This window comes from Ammospiza nelsoni, chromosome 5 (genome assembly GCF_027579445.1).
Source record: "Ammospiza nelsoni isolate bAmmNel1 chromosome 5, bAmmNel1.pri, whole genome shotgun sequence".
In the NCBI taxonomy this organism is placed as follows: Eukaryota; Metazoa; Chordata; class Aves; order Passeriformes; family Passerellidae; genus Ammospiza; species Ammospiza nelsoni.
In genome coordinates this window covers 8,622,984-8,636,708 of record NC_080637.1, presented here as the reverse complement: position 1 = coordinate 8,636,708, position 13,725 = coordinate 8,622,984, and the positions used below count along the sequence as shown (strand labels likewise).

General features: G+C 43.5%; 1 protein-coding gene across 1 annotated transcript; it reads left to right on the top strand.

Moving 5' to 3' along the window:
* The first annotated feature begins 11,847 nt into the window (after positions 1-11,847).
* On the top strand, positions 11,848-13,440 carry LOC132073061 (inositol 1,4,5-trisphosphate receptor-interacting protein-like 1). Its single transcript, XM_059471751.1, has one exon. The coding sequence runs from the start codon at positions 11,848-11,850 to the stop codon at positions 13,438-13,440; it is 1,593 nt and encodes a 530-aa protein (XP_059327734.1).
* Positions 13,441-13,725: the final 285 nt, after the last annotated feature.

Genomic DNA, 13,725 nt, shown 5'->3' with positions numbered 1-13,725 from the left:
TTCTTTCTCTCCCTTTTTTGCCCCAAACTGTGAGCTAAGAAGGAGTTTGTCCTTGTTGAAGATGTGCACAAATACTGTTACAGTAAGAATCAGATGGGCAACAACAAACAAGATTCCTCTGTGGAAACTTCAGATAGTGTGGAGTAAATGAGGCATAGTGCTATACTGAAGAGTAAGAAATGGAAAAGAGTCTCAATCTCACTCATGGAATACCATCCTGTATTAATGTATCTTGTGCTCTGCTGGATGCAGCTGTACTGCAGGAAAGAGGGGCTCACACACTAAAACAGGATTGCAATACAATTGTGCAAGGGGGCGTGTAATGATCTGACTCTGAGTCCTGTCGACATGTCAAGGAGGACTTGGGATGGACTGTGTTATTTCATACTTTTATTCTCTCTGGCCATGCCTACAACCCAGAGCAGTATAGTACTTAGGTTGCTTTATTATTTTTGCTCTCAGCCCATGACAGGGTTTTGCAATATTATCCATTTGTCTTGCAAATAATGTCCATTTCCAAGTAATTATAAGTAGTTCTTTGAATGCAGTATACACATCCAGATGGAGATGTTTTCTTATAGTGATTATTTCATACATCTTATACCCAAATTTTTTTCTGTTTTACTCAATACAGAAATTAGGTAAAATACATCATTCTTCTTACATTTGTGTCAATCGACATGAATAAGAGTTTTCTACACACAGGTAGATCATGAGTCAGACCTTGCAAAAATAATAATATGAGTAAAAACCCCACAGGAATTTGCAGTGCTGCTGAGGTGTTTGCTTTCTGATTCACTGGCAATGTGGAAAACACAACCAGCTAGGCACTGGCTAAGTATTACAGGTCCTATTATAGGTCCTATTTCTAAACTACTGGAGTAATCCGTGAATTTAAAATACTGCAAAGAACACATTTGCTTCTTTTCTTTGCCAGCTGCAAGTTTCCAAACGCTCAGTCTGACAGTCAATAATTTATTTTCTTTTGAATTGTATGACTTCATTAAAATGCTTATAATATTTTTGGCTGGCTATATTTATTTTAATAATTTAACTATTATCCTTGATCCAGCATGACCTTTGAGTCTAATCAAGCTTCTGTTGGTTTGTTTTTCAAAGGCAGTTAACCAAGGCCAGACCTCTTAAAAAAAAAGTAATATTGAATTTATGCTGGGGGTTTTTTTTCAATTTTATCATAAATATAAGAAAAGTAAATTATTACCTTCTTATTCTGTACTTTCCTAAGTCAAAGCTGGAAAATTTGAGAAGAAAAAGGATGTAAAACTTAAAAAAAAAACAGTTGCAGCAAGCAATGCAGATACATGCTTCAAAATTCTCAGTGAATCCAACACATTTTTGAATTAGCTCTGCTTTTCCTGTAATGCAGGAAAAAAGTCTTAGTGCCAGGTTATACTTGTATTTTAATTCAACTCAGGATATTACCCAGAAATCCAAACCAAGTGTGATTATTGATAGTCCCAGCATGTGTAGTGGAAGACAGCTGAGTGATAATGGATTTGTGTATATTTTGCGATCTCATCAAGTAGTATGGTACCTCATCAAGTATTGGATGTGTTTGTGTCTCGTGCTACTTATCTCTGGCATGTCAAAAAACCATTTGAGTACTTTAAGATGTGAAGCATGATGTGTGTATTTCCTCTCCAAGGAGCATGCTTTCCTCATTAGCATGAGGAGCACTTGCACATGCATGGGGAGGGATTCTGGGGATCTAGGTCAGGTGGAGCTACACAGTTTTACAAATTAACACTTACTGTACTGTACCATTCACATTACTCACAGCAAAATCATCACGCTTCTCAGAGAGATGAGGAAAAAGCACCACAATCCAGTGTGTGAAGCATTCTTTTCCTTTTGTAAATTAACAGATTAATTGACCTATGGAGGTAACTGCAGCAAGAGATATGAGTAAGGATGACTTCAAACAGCTCCTTACCCATGTACACTGAAACGCTTTAGACAACACAGGATGTGCACTCTTGTCAAAGGGAGATTTCTCCAAATGCCTAAATGGTTCAATCGATGCCATGGGGATACTCATACATTTGAAAAAATTCAGATCTGCCTTTTAGATCAGATCTCAGATTTTCAAGATCTGCCATCACAGTGGATATTGTGTACCCTAGCTGCAAGAACATCACTAGACACTTAGGGCCTTCATGAAGGAAGACAACACTGCAAAGGGCTTATCATCCTCAGTCAGATCAATATAAATACCCTGAAAACTCCCATGATAATGTCATGGCAGATGTGTTGTTTTGGAGATGGACGTGTGGCTTCTGGAAGCTTGAAGAAACAGACAGCTGTTATCAATATGAATCCTATCTCTCTTGGACTATTACAGGGTAATGAAGAATGTGTTGGAAATGGATGTATCTGAGGGATGAAAAGTTTTAGGGAAAGGATCCCAGGTTTAATTTGCTGTGCTAGGACTGTCCACAAGACCCTTTCAGAAAAGCCCAGAGTACTGGCCCTGTGACAGGCCAAAGCAGCACGTGTATGACCCCTGGTTTTCCATTCCGACACCATCACCTCTTTCCCAAGAACAACAACTGTCCACAACATACCTTCCTCCCACCTTTCACTAGGATGCTCTGGGGTGAAAATGAGACTCCAATATTTACACCCCTGTCTGTAAATGTCTGTGGTTGGTACTGTGAACAGAGTAATAACAAAATGCTGCTTCCAGCAGATCAGTGATGGGACAGGCACACCTGGGGTTAAACCACAGTGTGGGTATGGAGCACGGAGCTGGCACCTGAGACTTGGAAATGTTTAGTTTAAAAGATAATTGATGGTGTATAGAGGCTACATTCTCCTGCTCAGCAGTGAACCAGCATCATGAAAGTGATGGGGTGCTGCAGAGGAAGGACAAAACCTCTGCTGGAGTCCAGAGGCCACAAAGATGATTTGTGGAATACCTCTCCTATGAGGAAATATTACTGAGGGGATTGTTCACTCTGGGGAAAAGAAGGCTTCAAAGTGGTCTTACAGTGGCCTTCCAGGGCATCAAGGGGGTCTACAAGAAAGCTGGAGAGGGACTTTTTCCAAGGATGTAGAGATAGGACAAGAGGAGGGACGGCTTTAAACTGAAAGAGGGTAGATTTAGATAGAATATAAGGAAGGCAGTATTTTCTGCAAGTGTGGTTTGGCACTGGCACAGGTTGCCCAGAGAAGCTGAGGATGCCCCATCCCTGAAGTGTTCAAGGCTAGGCTAGATGGGGTTTTGAGAAACCCGATTCAGTGGGAAGTGTCCTTGTGTGGTAGGAGCATTGAAACTAGGTGATCTGAAATGTCTCTTTCAGCCCAAACCATTCAACAATTCTGTGATTTTAAAGTGCAGCTACTCTGAAAATAGTCACCAGTTTCCTCTCTATTCCTTGTTCACTAGAATAAAACATAGAACATCTTTGTACATATTCACTTATCTTAGGGGGGTCAAAAGTGCAGATATAAAATCTACACAACTTTCTTGGCCTCGGTTTGAGAAGCATTAGTACAGAGAGCAAAGGAAATGACTCCTAGTTGAGAAGTGGGAACAGATTCCTATGTTCCTCTTCTGCTATCATACATAGGAAAAAGTACATTTTGGTTTCTGGACCAGTGACTTCCCAGGAGCTTATACTGATTAAAAACAATCGCTTACAGCAAAAAGAAATCCAAAAGCCTATAAATATTTATGTCAGAGTCAAAGCCACAGAAAGATGAGTATGAAACAAGTAAGTAAAAAGGAAAAAAAGGGCTAGTACAATGGCTGGCACGTGAGGCAGGCTAATTTCCATACTGCACTCAACCCCACTATGAGGATTCTGCAACAGGAAAAGGTGATGCAAAAGAAGACTTTTGGAGAGATACCCAAAGGAAGAAGAGACCTTCTTGCTTTCTGTGTGCATAAAAAATTCTAGGTTGTGCTTTTTCCACTTCCCCTGGATGGGAGAGGAGCCTCCCTGCGCCAAAGGTTCAAACAATACTGATGCAGGAGTGAGTGTTGTTCCCTGGATGTTTCTCTGTTTTGCAGGACTGTAACACTCTGTGTTTTATTGAATACAAACAAATCTCTTTTAAAGGTACTTAAGTCACAGGAATGGAGGCAACAGTCACTATTGACTTTCTGCAGATCTTCCCTATTCATGTTCTTCTAATCAAGACAACATTCACCTTTCTTTTCTCTGCCACTGAAAGAAGAGATGAAGCTTGCTCAAGTGGCTGCAAATTTCACTGATTTAAAGTCTTTTACAACCGCACTTTGTATAAACCTTAAAAGGACTCCAGCTCGCTTTCAATGCTCAGGGACAGGAGAGGGACACAGCAACATAGCCCTGAGGCAGGCACTTCCAATGCATATTTTAAGTTTACTAATGACATATGCTGCTCAGAAAAAGGAACAGAATTCCATAGTTTTGAATAAATGGTGGGGGATTTCCTTCCTGAAGACACAGAAGAATTTTCCTAATTACACCACATTAGCTACATCTGGACAAAACTTGTCTTAAGATGTGTATTCAAAATTGACATGATGTATGCATGTCAGGAGATTTCTGTAAATTTAATTTTTAAAAGAATAAATATTATATCTAATATTCATTAGATATAATATTTATTCTTTTAATGCTCTGTAAAGGTATTGTGCGAAATGATACTCATTTCCAAAAATTTAAGAAAGTTGATTAAAACCTTATCAAAAATACAACAGAAGACTGAACAGAGAAAATATTATGGCTCCGGGAGCAGAAGATCTTTCCCACCACGTGCTCATCCACACAATGGATGTTCCACCTTATAACCCTTTAGCCCCTCCCAAAGTTCTGTCCATCGACTCCTTCTTCGCTGTCCAGTGGTGGAGTTTACTTCCTTAAATCTTGATTGGAGGTCAGTTGTTTGTTGTCATAGCAACAAGCCAACCCTCCAGAACCCAGCCCCCCCACTGACAACAAGGCAAGCAGGGTAAAACATAAGTCTATAAAACTTCTCTTAACATATATATTTGCCTTTTAATTGTGAGTCAACCATCGCATTACTCATCCATCACAGTATGCAAAATAAAATCTTCTTCAGCAGAAAAGAAACATTAAGAAAATTAATGTCCTATGTGACCAACCCAGTGTGGAGATACCCAAATGATGCATCTCTTATTTGGTGTTATTTGTAATTACACATATATGAAACACATTTTGGATACTCCCCACAGTTTGAAAGAGTAACACATTTTAAAATAATCTAGATACAGTCTGCTTCTCAGACATTTATGAACAACCGAGCAGTACTAATCAGCCTAGCTCTAAGAATGCTTTTTTAAAAGCTGCTGTGGATTTCACATTGTGATTAGAAAGGAATTCCCATTCCCTGCATCTTCATTAGTCACAGAGTTTTGAGACTCTCACACTGTGTGCCACACTGTGTTGCAGAGAGATTTCTTTCAATCTAAACAGATGACTCAGAAAGAGGAAGAGGTTCTATGTCTCCAGGTTAAGAAATGTACAACATACAGGAAAACTCTCAGGCACTGGTCTTGTATTCTTTAGGCCTTATTCCCAATCCTCTCACTTGTCTATATTTTCAGAGAAGTACTGTGCTAGACTAAATTTTTGCAAGAAGATGAAAACTCACTTAGAGCAACTCTAAAACCAAAACCATTTCCTGGAACGCACTGAAAGTCAAGGACCCAATGGGATATGTGTTCAGGAAGACTGGTGAGCTGAGGAAAGCTGGACTGGATGCAGAGCTATAAAAACCACAGGAGAGGAAGAGGAAACTGAACAGCTATGAGGGCAGTCACAGACCTGCCACACTTGCCAGGACAGGCTGCAAATGTGTGTCCTCTCCTCCTTCTAAATACAGGCTGAAAGATATCTGAGAAACCCTATGTATGCCTAAAGGAACAAAGCATCTTTCATTTTGAGCTAAATGATACAGAAAGAGGTCCCAGAAGAATGGTGGTTGAAGACAGAGAAGTATTTGAACATGTATAATTCAAGGTCATATGAATGCTTGTTACATCATGTCCTGAAATCATATGATATTTTGTTGTCCAATTACTCCATTCTTACCTGAAGGCTCCTTGAGTTTGCTGTAGTAATTCAGCAAATCTCTGCTTTTGTGCTTCTTTTACAGTTCATTTCTTCCCCCTCATTGCTTCATTTCAGAAGTGAGGAAGGAGAAGGGAGAGGGGAAATAAAAGCAAAAGAGCATATCTGGAAAATGCATTCAGTGATCAATCAAATCTGAGCAGGAAGGCTTCAGGAAGAGGGGCAGACTGGAAAGTGAGGATCACCTCTTATGAATCACAGGTCAAATCTCATAAAGGCTGCATCTGCTCCATTGTGTTTCATGGGTGCAAATGCAGAGAAAAATGTTCAGGCTGGCTGAGTCACACTCCCCTGCAGGAAGAATCACTGAGAAAGGGCCATTGTGACAATGTGGATACCCATCCTTCATAACTGTGAGTGTCATAAGGGCAAGACAGTCATGTTGAAGATCTCAACTCAACAATCAGAGGCCTTCAGATACTATTATGCCACACTTTTGCAAGGGATAGGAAGCATGACAGCAACTCCCTGTTACATCTGTCATTTCCTGGCCTCCCTCATGTTCATTGTTGTGCATCTTATCCAAGTAAGGAGGAAGGAATAAGTCAAGACAAAATGGTTAATTTGGCTGCTTCTGCACACACAAATATTTGTTCAGAAAGATCTGAGCATAAAGAATACAGCAAATAATTTTTCCCTACTATACTTCAGTCTTGTTTCATTCCCGTCTGCATTATGGCCTAGAAGTTCCCTAGAGCTCCTTTCAGAGGAAAACTTTTCCTCATAAGAATGGGCTGTTCAGCAATAGCAGAGCAAAAGCCCACCATATTCAGGTTTAGTAGACGCTCTTTTAGATCCTTTCTAAAGGAGCAGGTTTCTATCTCAAAAGCTGAAAATATGTGAGCACAGCAACAAGGTGGCTCTTCTCAGACTAAGAAGAAGGAAACATGCTGGCATTAGCTCAAAACAATGTCTCAGACTTGAAGTTCTTTAAGCCTTAACCGTGCAATTTTTTCATCGGTAAGTTTAACCTTTTCTTATCACTTTACCCTTCCTGGCAACTGTTTACATGCAGCACACATCATCACTGATAAAAGAATGGAACAGTTCCTGGAACAAAAATTTTCGGTGCATTCTCCCCTGAAAACCATGAGGTATTTATTGCCCTTACATTCAGCAGGGAGGATTCAAGCTGCAAGAGAATGAACTCTTCATGTAATGCTTCTCCTTAATGTTTTATTGGCTAGAATGGAATTCCTCATTTTTCCTTGTCCCTTCCTCATCACTCAACACAGCTTCCTAGGAGCCAAATCACTTAATCCAGCAAACTCATACCATTCCTAACACCTCCTCCTTTCTCTTCACACATTTAAACCTTCACCTTCATACTACCTCATGAGAACAATTTTTAAAATTTTATTGTAGGTTTTGAGAGTGATGAAATAAAGTTGCCATCAGGTTTTGTTCCTATGGACTCTTAAATCTTTCAGGTCTTTCCTTTTCATATGCTGATTTTATATTGTGGGTTTACAAGCATTTTATTTTAGCTCTCCCATTACCATCGTCTATTAAAATGCACAGACTCAAGGAGAACTTCACTGTCTTCATTGCAGCTCTGTAGCTGTTTGTGTTCACCCTTAATGAAGTCAGATTTCAGCATCAGAAACTTCAAAACCTCTTGGTCAGGAAGCTGCATAGTGGTTTCCATGGAAGATCTTTTTACCATCATCTTGCTTCTCTAGAAGCAAAAGATGTATGTACAACTAAAATAGAAATTCACAAGTGCAATTTGTGCTTTCCTGATTAATTAGGAGATAAGACAGTCTTGTAATATCTGCTGAAAAACTGATGGCTATCAGAATTGTTAAGACAATTTTTATCTTTGTTTCCAGGACTACTGAACTAAGTAAACTGTTTCAGTTGTGCTGAGTAAGAGAGAATGGGAGAAAATAGAGAAGAGTGAGTAACATTTTTCACTGACAATTTGTTTTCTGCTTATAACTTACAAGACATAAATAAAGATGAAAGGTGTTGTCATTAAGAATTAGAATGAGTGGGTTTCTTGGCAGAACCAAAGAAAAAAAAAATTAATATGCTGACCTATGAAACCTATAGTTAATACCAATTCAAATAAATCAATATCAACTCAAATCAAATATCAAGTCAAACCACAATAAAATTGATTTGCTAAAATAGTAATAGATGAGAATAGTAAAAACAGTCCATGCTTTTTTTATTCTTGACATCACTCTCTTCAGCCAATACCATGCTGTTCTTCATCTTTTCAATGGTTAAGGAAACTAATTTGAGAGTAACAATGGTTACAAAGTAACTGCAAATTCATGAGAAACATAAATAGAAAACAATGATTTACATTTTCCTAGAAGGGAAAATTCACAATGAATATGACAAAAGAAAGCAAGTAAGGACCTGGTTTTAAATTGTGTGTGTGTGTGTGTGTGTGTGTGTGAAAGAAAATCCTCCTTAACTGGGCTGTTATCTGTGCCTTCAACACAGTGGTGCCTGTTATCATTCTTATAAAGTCGTGTCTGGAAGCCTTTCCTTTACAAACCTGTTTTTCAGGTACATTGAACTCTGCTCTTAAACAGAATGAGAACCCACAATAGATTTAATTCATTTTCATTTGGCAAAAATACATTTCCTGATTTTTTTTTCATTTTATCTCAAGGACTGTGGCTCTGGCCTCAGAGATCTCTGGGCTAGAAGATGTAGCAAACTCATCTGTCTTGCCTCAGCATGCCGTGTTCATGTCAGAGAATGTATTGTTGTCAGAATCCTTTCTGAGATGCAGTTAGTTGAAAATTGCAGGTGCAGGTGCTTGCAACTACTCCAACTATTTGTGCATCTTTCTGAAGGAAGCAAAGTCTGAAACACAGGAGTGGCAGAATTTTGAAGGCAAGTTCAATATAATGAGGGTAATTTGTTTGGAAAGGTAGGGCTAGCACTACCTATAATTTCACAAAGCATACTCTGAGAAAGGAAAAGCTCTATGCCTTAAGGTGCTAAATATGATCAGCATGTTCCATTCTCAACACCTGGACATGCTTGCAAAATGCAGGGCATGTCTCCATCCAGGCTGGAAAGAAGGAGCCCAATGCTGCAGGGTGGAGGGGGTTCCTTTGTGCAAATCAGCACAAGTCCCAAACCCCTGAGGTGGTTTTGAAGGTACGCAGCTTCTAGACACAACCTATTGCCCAACTGTTTGTAGTGCTGCCTGTTCCTCAGAGCGTGGACTAATCTCCACCCTTCATTCCCCATGTTTGCTTTCTTTCGTAAGACTCATGCCTTTCTGATTGCAAGCCATGGGCTTATGCAGCTGCAGGTAGCTGGGAGGTTGCTAAGCTGAGCTGAGCTGAGCTGAGCTGAGCTGAGCTGGTAGGCTAAGCAGAGCAGTAGAAGTGATTCACAGTGATTCACAGTCAGTGAGTTGACCTCAGGTCCTTCAAATAATGCAGTCCAAGAGGATTTTGCCAGTATTTCCACTGGAAGCTTACCATGGGTATCTTGTTTTTTCTGTGTTTGATTGGCTGGTGCATTGGGAGGGACGAGACTAAAAAATGGTTGAGCAAGACATGAATGAAATTACTTTTTTCTTTAGTTAGTCCTAAGCATCTCAACCTGAAGTTCTAGGGAGAGGAGGAGGAGTAGAGTTCATTTAAAGCTGCCTTTTTCCCAGGGCCAGCAAATTCATAGGCTCTTTATCACTCTGGGTCTAATAATGTGGGCTTTCAGAACAGCTTTAGCTATAGGTGAGTCTAAACAATCTCCATCAGAGTAGGGCAAAGGTTTTCTCTTGTCTACTTGATGCTCAAGTAACTGGAGGTCAGAAGAAATTATCCCCCGTATTCTTCATCTTAGTTACTCCCGTGCCTCGGGTGAGAACTGTGATGAGACTGAAAGCTTGTCATCAGAAGAGATTTAAAAGGAGCAGGGTGATATGGATTGCTGAAACACAGTAGCCTGTGAAATTCATGGCTCTCTCCTGTTTCCTCCTGTTGATGCCTGTGAATGACTGATCAGTCGCTGCTCTTATCCTGTCTTCCTCTTCTTCCCTCCCTGCTAAGTAACACTTGGGACTAGAAGCTGTTCAATAGTGACCTTATTTAGATGGCAGAATTTAGAAGGCATTGTTTGTTATTATATAGGATGGTTCAGAAAACTGTGTTTTCTGAGTGCAGCCAACTCTTGTGTCATGGGTGGAGAAAAGAAAGGCAATTATTCAGACATTCTGTGCTCTGTCGACCCTCAGCTGATAAAGAGATCATCCAAAAAGACTTTGAGAAGCCCAAGGGAGCAAAAAACTCCTGCTGTGCTGTGATCAGCATCAGAGAAACTCTTCCCAAGAAACAGCTCCATCATAGGCAGTAGCAAGGATCTCCAAGCAGAAAAATAGCAAGGAAAGAGGTTTGTATCCAGGATGGCATCCAAATGCAGACATGTCTACGTACCATACAAGAAAGATTTTCCCTCAGAATGGCTGTCATGCTAGGGTAGCCATTTGCAGCAAGTGTCAGGATGAGCACATCTTTGTGAGCTTTTGGGGGAGGGCACATTAGAGTGGAATGAGCTAAGCTTCAAAAGTTCTGTATTTCAAGAACTTTTCTTTTTCCATTTTAAAAGTTGTATTTCATGATTACAGTGGCTTGCCCAATCTTCAGCCAGACTATTGATCAGCCATCTCTGGTGTAAGAAGTAGTTTGTAGGGGCCTGAGGATTTTTACACTGCTGTGCAAACCATAAGTTGGTATGTGTGATCTTTTGTCAGTCAATAAACAGATCTGTGGAAGCGTTCCTAATTCAGTAGGGAAACCCCGACACATCTTTGTTTTCACAAATGGTCTGTGACACAGGACAGTGCTGGTGTAAAGTAAGTGTAGGCCTTAACACAGGATGGCATTACAACTTCCTCTACATCATTCAAGCAGTGTGGATTTCTTTATTTCTCACTAAATTAGTAAATAATATCAACTGATATGACATGTTGCCCCCAAAGTAATTGTCACAAATGGGTGTGCTTGAGATCGCACAAAAAAAGTAGGATCTGATCCCAGGTGGTGTGTCAAGGCCAAGGCCTGGAAAGGAGCAAGAGAGGGCAGATGCACCACCACAGTAATAAATATGAATATTAATAACAAAAAGTTCCATATTGAATAATAACTAAAAGCCTACACTTGTATACCGAGAACATCCTTGGGTCATGTCACCCAAATTTATATTTGAAAAGAGTTGTGTGGCAGGGCCCTTGTGCCTGCTCTGTCAAGGGAAGCTCTGGGGTTGCCAGGTTCCCAAGTGATGGGTCTGCACTTGGTGTCTGTTGGGGCTTTGGGTGGCCAGGGCCATGATGAGTTCCCTGAGCGGGCTGGGGAGGGCGGGCGGGGCAGGCCTGTGATGCGCTCTGGGTTCTGTGACAGCACAGGGGCCGTGTCACAATGGGGGCAGGTATAAAAGGCCCCAGCGGGTGCCGCTGCCCCAGTAGAGCCTGGGCAAGCGGTGAGCGCACAGCAGTGAGGAGACAGGGCTGGGGGAGGGCAGGGGCTGCAGAAGGGCTGGGGCAGGAGCTCCGGTACCGGGCCGTGCATTCTGCCCCCGCACCCAGAGCCCTGCCCCGGCGGCAGCGCCTCGCTGAGGGCGCGGTGCTTGCTGGGGCAGCGGTGCAGGCCTGGCCGCCCGCCAGCTGCCGGGGCCCTGTCCTTCCTTCTGCCACATCCCTGCGGCTCCTGCGCCCCATGTCTGTCTCCATTCCGGCCCCACTGAACCCCTTCTGTGTGTCCTCCTGCAGACCATGGCTTTACTACCAATGATCTTCGTGCTGGTGCAAAGCCTGATCCAGTACCCCCAGCCAGCTGGGGATGGGCTGGATGAGGCCACGCACCGGCAAATGAAGGAGCGTCAGGAGCTGCTGGACCACGAGATGGCTCGGCTGCTGCAGGAGCTGGAGGAGCAGGACGAGGGCTGGGGAGCCGTGCTCTCTGGTGCCCTGCAGCAGTGGCCATTTTGGGTCGTTGCTGGAGTCCTGCTTCTCTTGGGCCTGTGGTTTACCTGCAGCAGAAGGAGCTGTGAGGCCAGCAACAATGATGTACATGAAGGCGAAGACAGCGTAGATGGACGGGAAGAATGCATGGAGGTGAAGGTACAGGAAAGCAGCGATGCCAGTGAACAGAGAAGCAGAGAAAAAGAAGACCATGATGGTGGCAAGGGAGAAAGTGGCAGTGGTGGAATGGAAGACAGAGAAAAGACCCGATATGCTGGGAATGAACAAGGAATCCTTTTAGTGGACCGCATAGAGTGGCCTGTGGAGGACCTGGAGAGAGGCTGCTCAGTAATAGCTGAGCTGATGGAGAGCTTGACGCGTGTCTTTGTGGACAGCGTGAGCAATACCCCCTACCCAGTGCCTCAAGAAGCCATCGGGGTGGGCAGTGCCTTTGAGGGTTGGAGTCCCCGTGACTGGGATGGGGTGTACCGTGTGCTGGTCCCACTGAATCCCCCACCAGGGCACACCTTCTACCTGGAGCCGAACAGTGCAGGGCAGGTGGCAGACAGGACCTTCAACGTCTGTGTGGAGCTGGTGTGCACATGCGAGAAGGAGCAGGTGGAAGAGAAGCCGTTGTGCTTCTTGCACCACTCGTGGGAGGAGCTGCGGCGGAAGCAGAAGCGCAGCCTCCTAGAGACGCTCTGCACCAGCTCCTACCTGGACGTGGAAAAAACCTCCCGCTGGTTCTGCCAGCTGGTGAGAAGCTCGTGGCTGCAAGTGCCTCAGTGGCACTCATGGCACGTGGTGTTTCAGCCCTGCAGCCGGTCCTGCCGATTGGAGCTAAGCAAAGGCAGGGAGAGCCTGACGGTGGAGATGCTCTTTGGGGTGCGCCGAGGGGACTCTGACATCTTTGTGAGCAGCCAGCCCACCAAGGCCACCATCACTGCAAGCACAGCGTGGGCAGAGACGTACGCTGTGGCAGAGGCAAAATTCTTCCGGCACATCGCCAGGCAGCTGCCGTGTGAGAGCTTGCACCTGAAATGCCTGCAGCTCTTCACCTGCATCCTGAGGGACACAGGTTTTTCCAGCTCTACCTGGAAGACTGTGGTCATGCACGTGCTGACCACAGTACCTCTGTCCCGGTGGCACAGGAGAGCATTTGCACGGCGGCTGTGGGACATCATGGCGTACCTGGACCGCTGCCTGCAGCTGACACAACTGAGGCACTTTGTGCTGGGCAATGAGAGGCTTCCTGCCGAGATCAGCTTGCCGCCAGCAATGCGAGGGGTTGTGCCGCCCAACCTCTTTGAGCACCTGGCCCGAGATCCGGCCGCCCACAGAGAGGCAAGGCAAGCTTATGGTCGGCTGCGATTTCGCCTCGGGGTGCTGCTCTCCAGCCACTGAGAGGAGTTCCCTGCACAAAGCTGTGCTGGGGTGTCACACCCGATTGCAGCCACCTGAACTCTGCATAGCTGATACATTTGTCACTGGCCATGCTGAAGCTGCTTTCCTGCTCCTGAGGAAGGAAGATGCAGCACATGGATTCGCTGTGCAGACACATCTCTGGATGGCCTTGCCCTTCACCTTCCAGTTCCAACAGTGCTGCTGACCTAGTCTGTGAGGCAGAAACTGGCTCCACCTGTACATCCTCAAAGATGCCAGTGAAGTGGAGAGAGGTTGCTTGGAACA

Coding starts and splice junctions, on each gene's coding strand:
- LOC132073061 (XM_059471751.1), top strand. CDS start 11,848: ATGGCTTTACTACCAATGATCTTCGTGCTGGTGCAAAGCCTGATCCAG.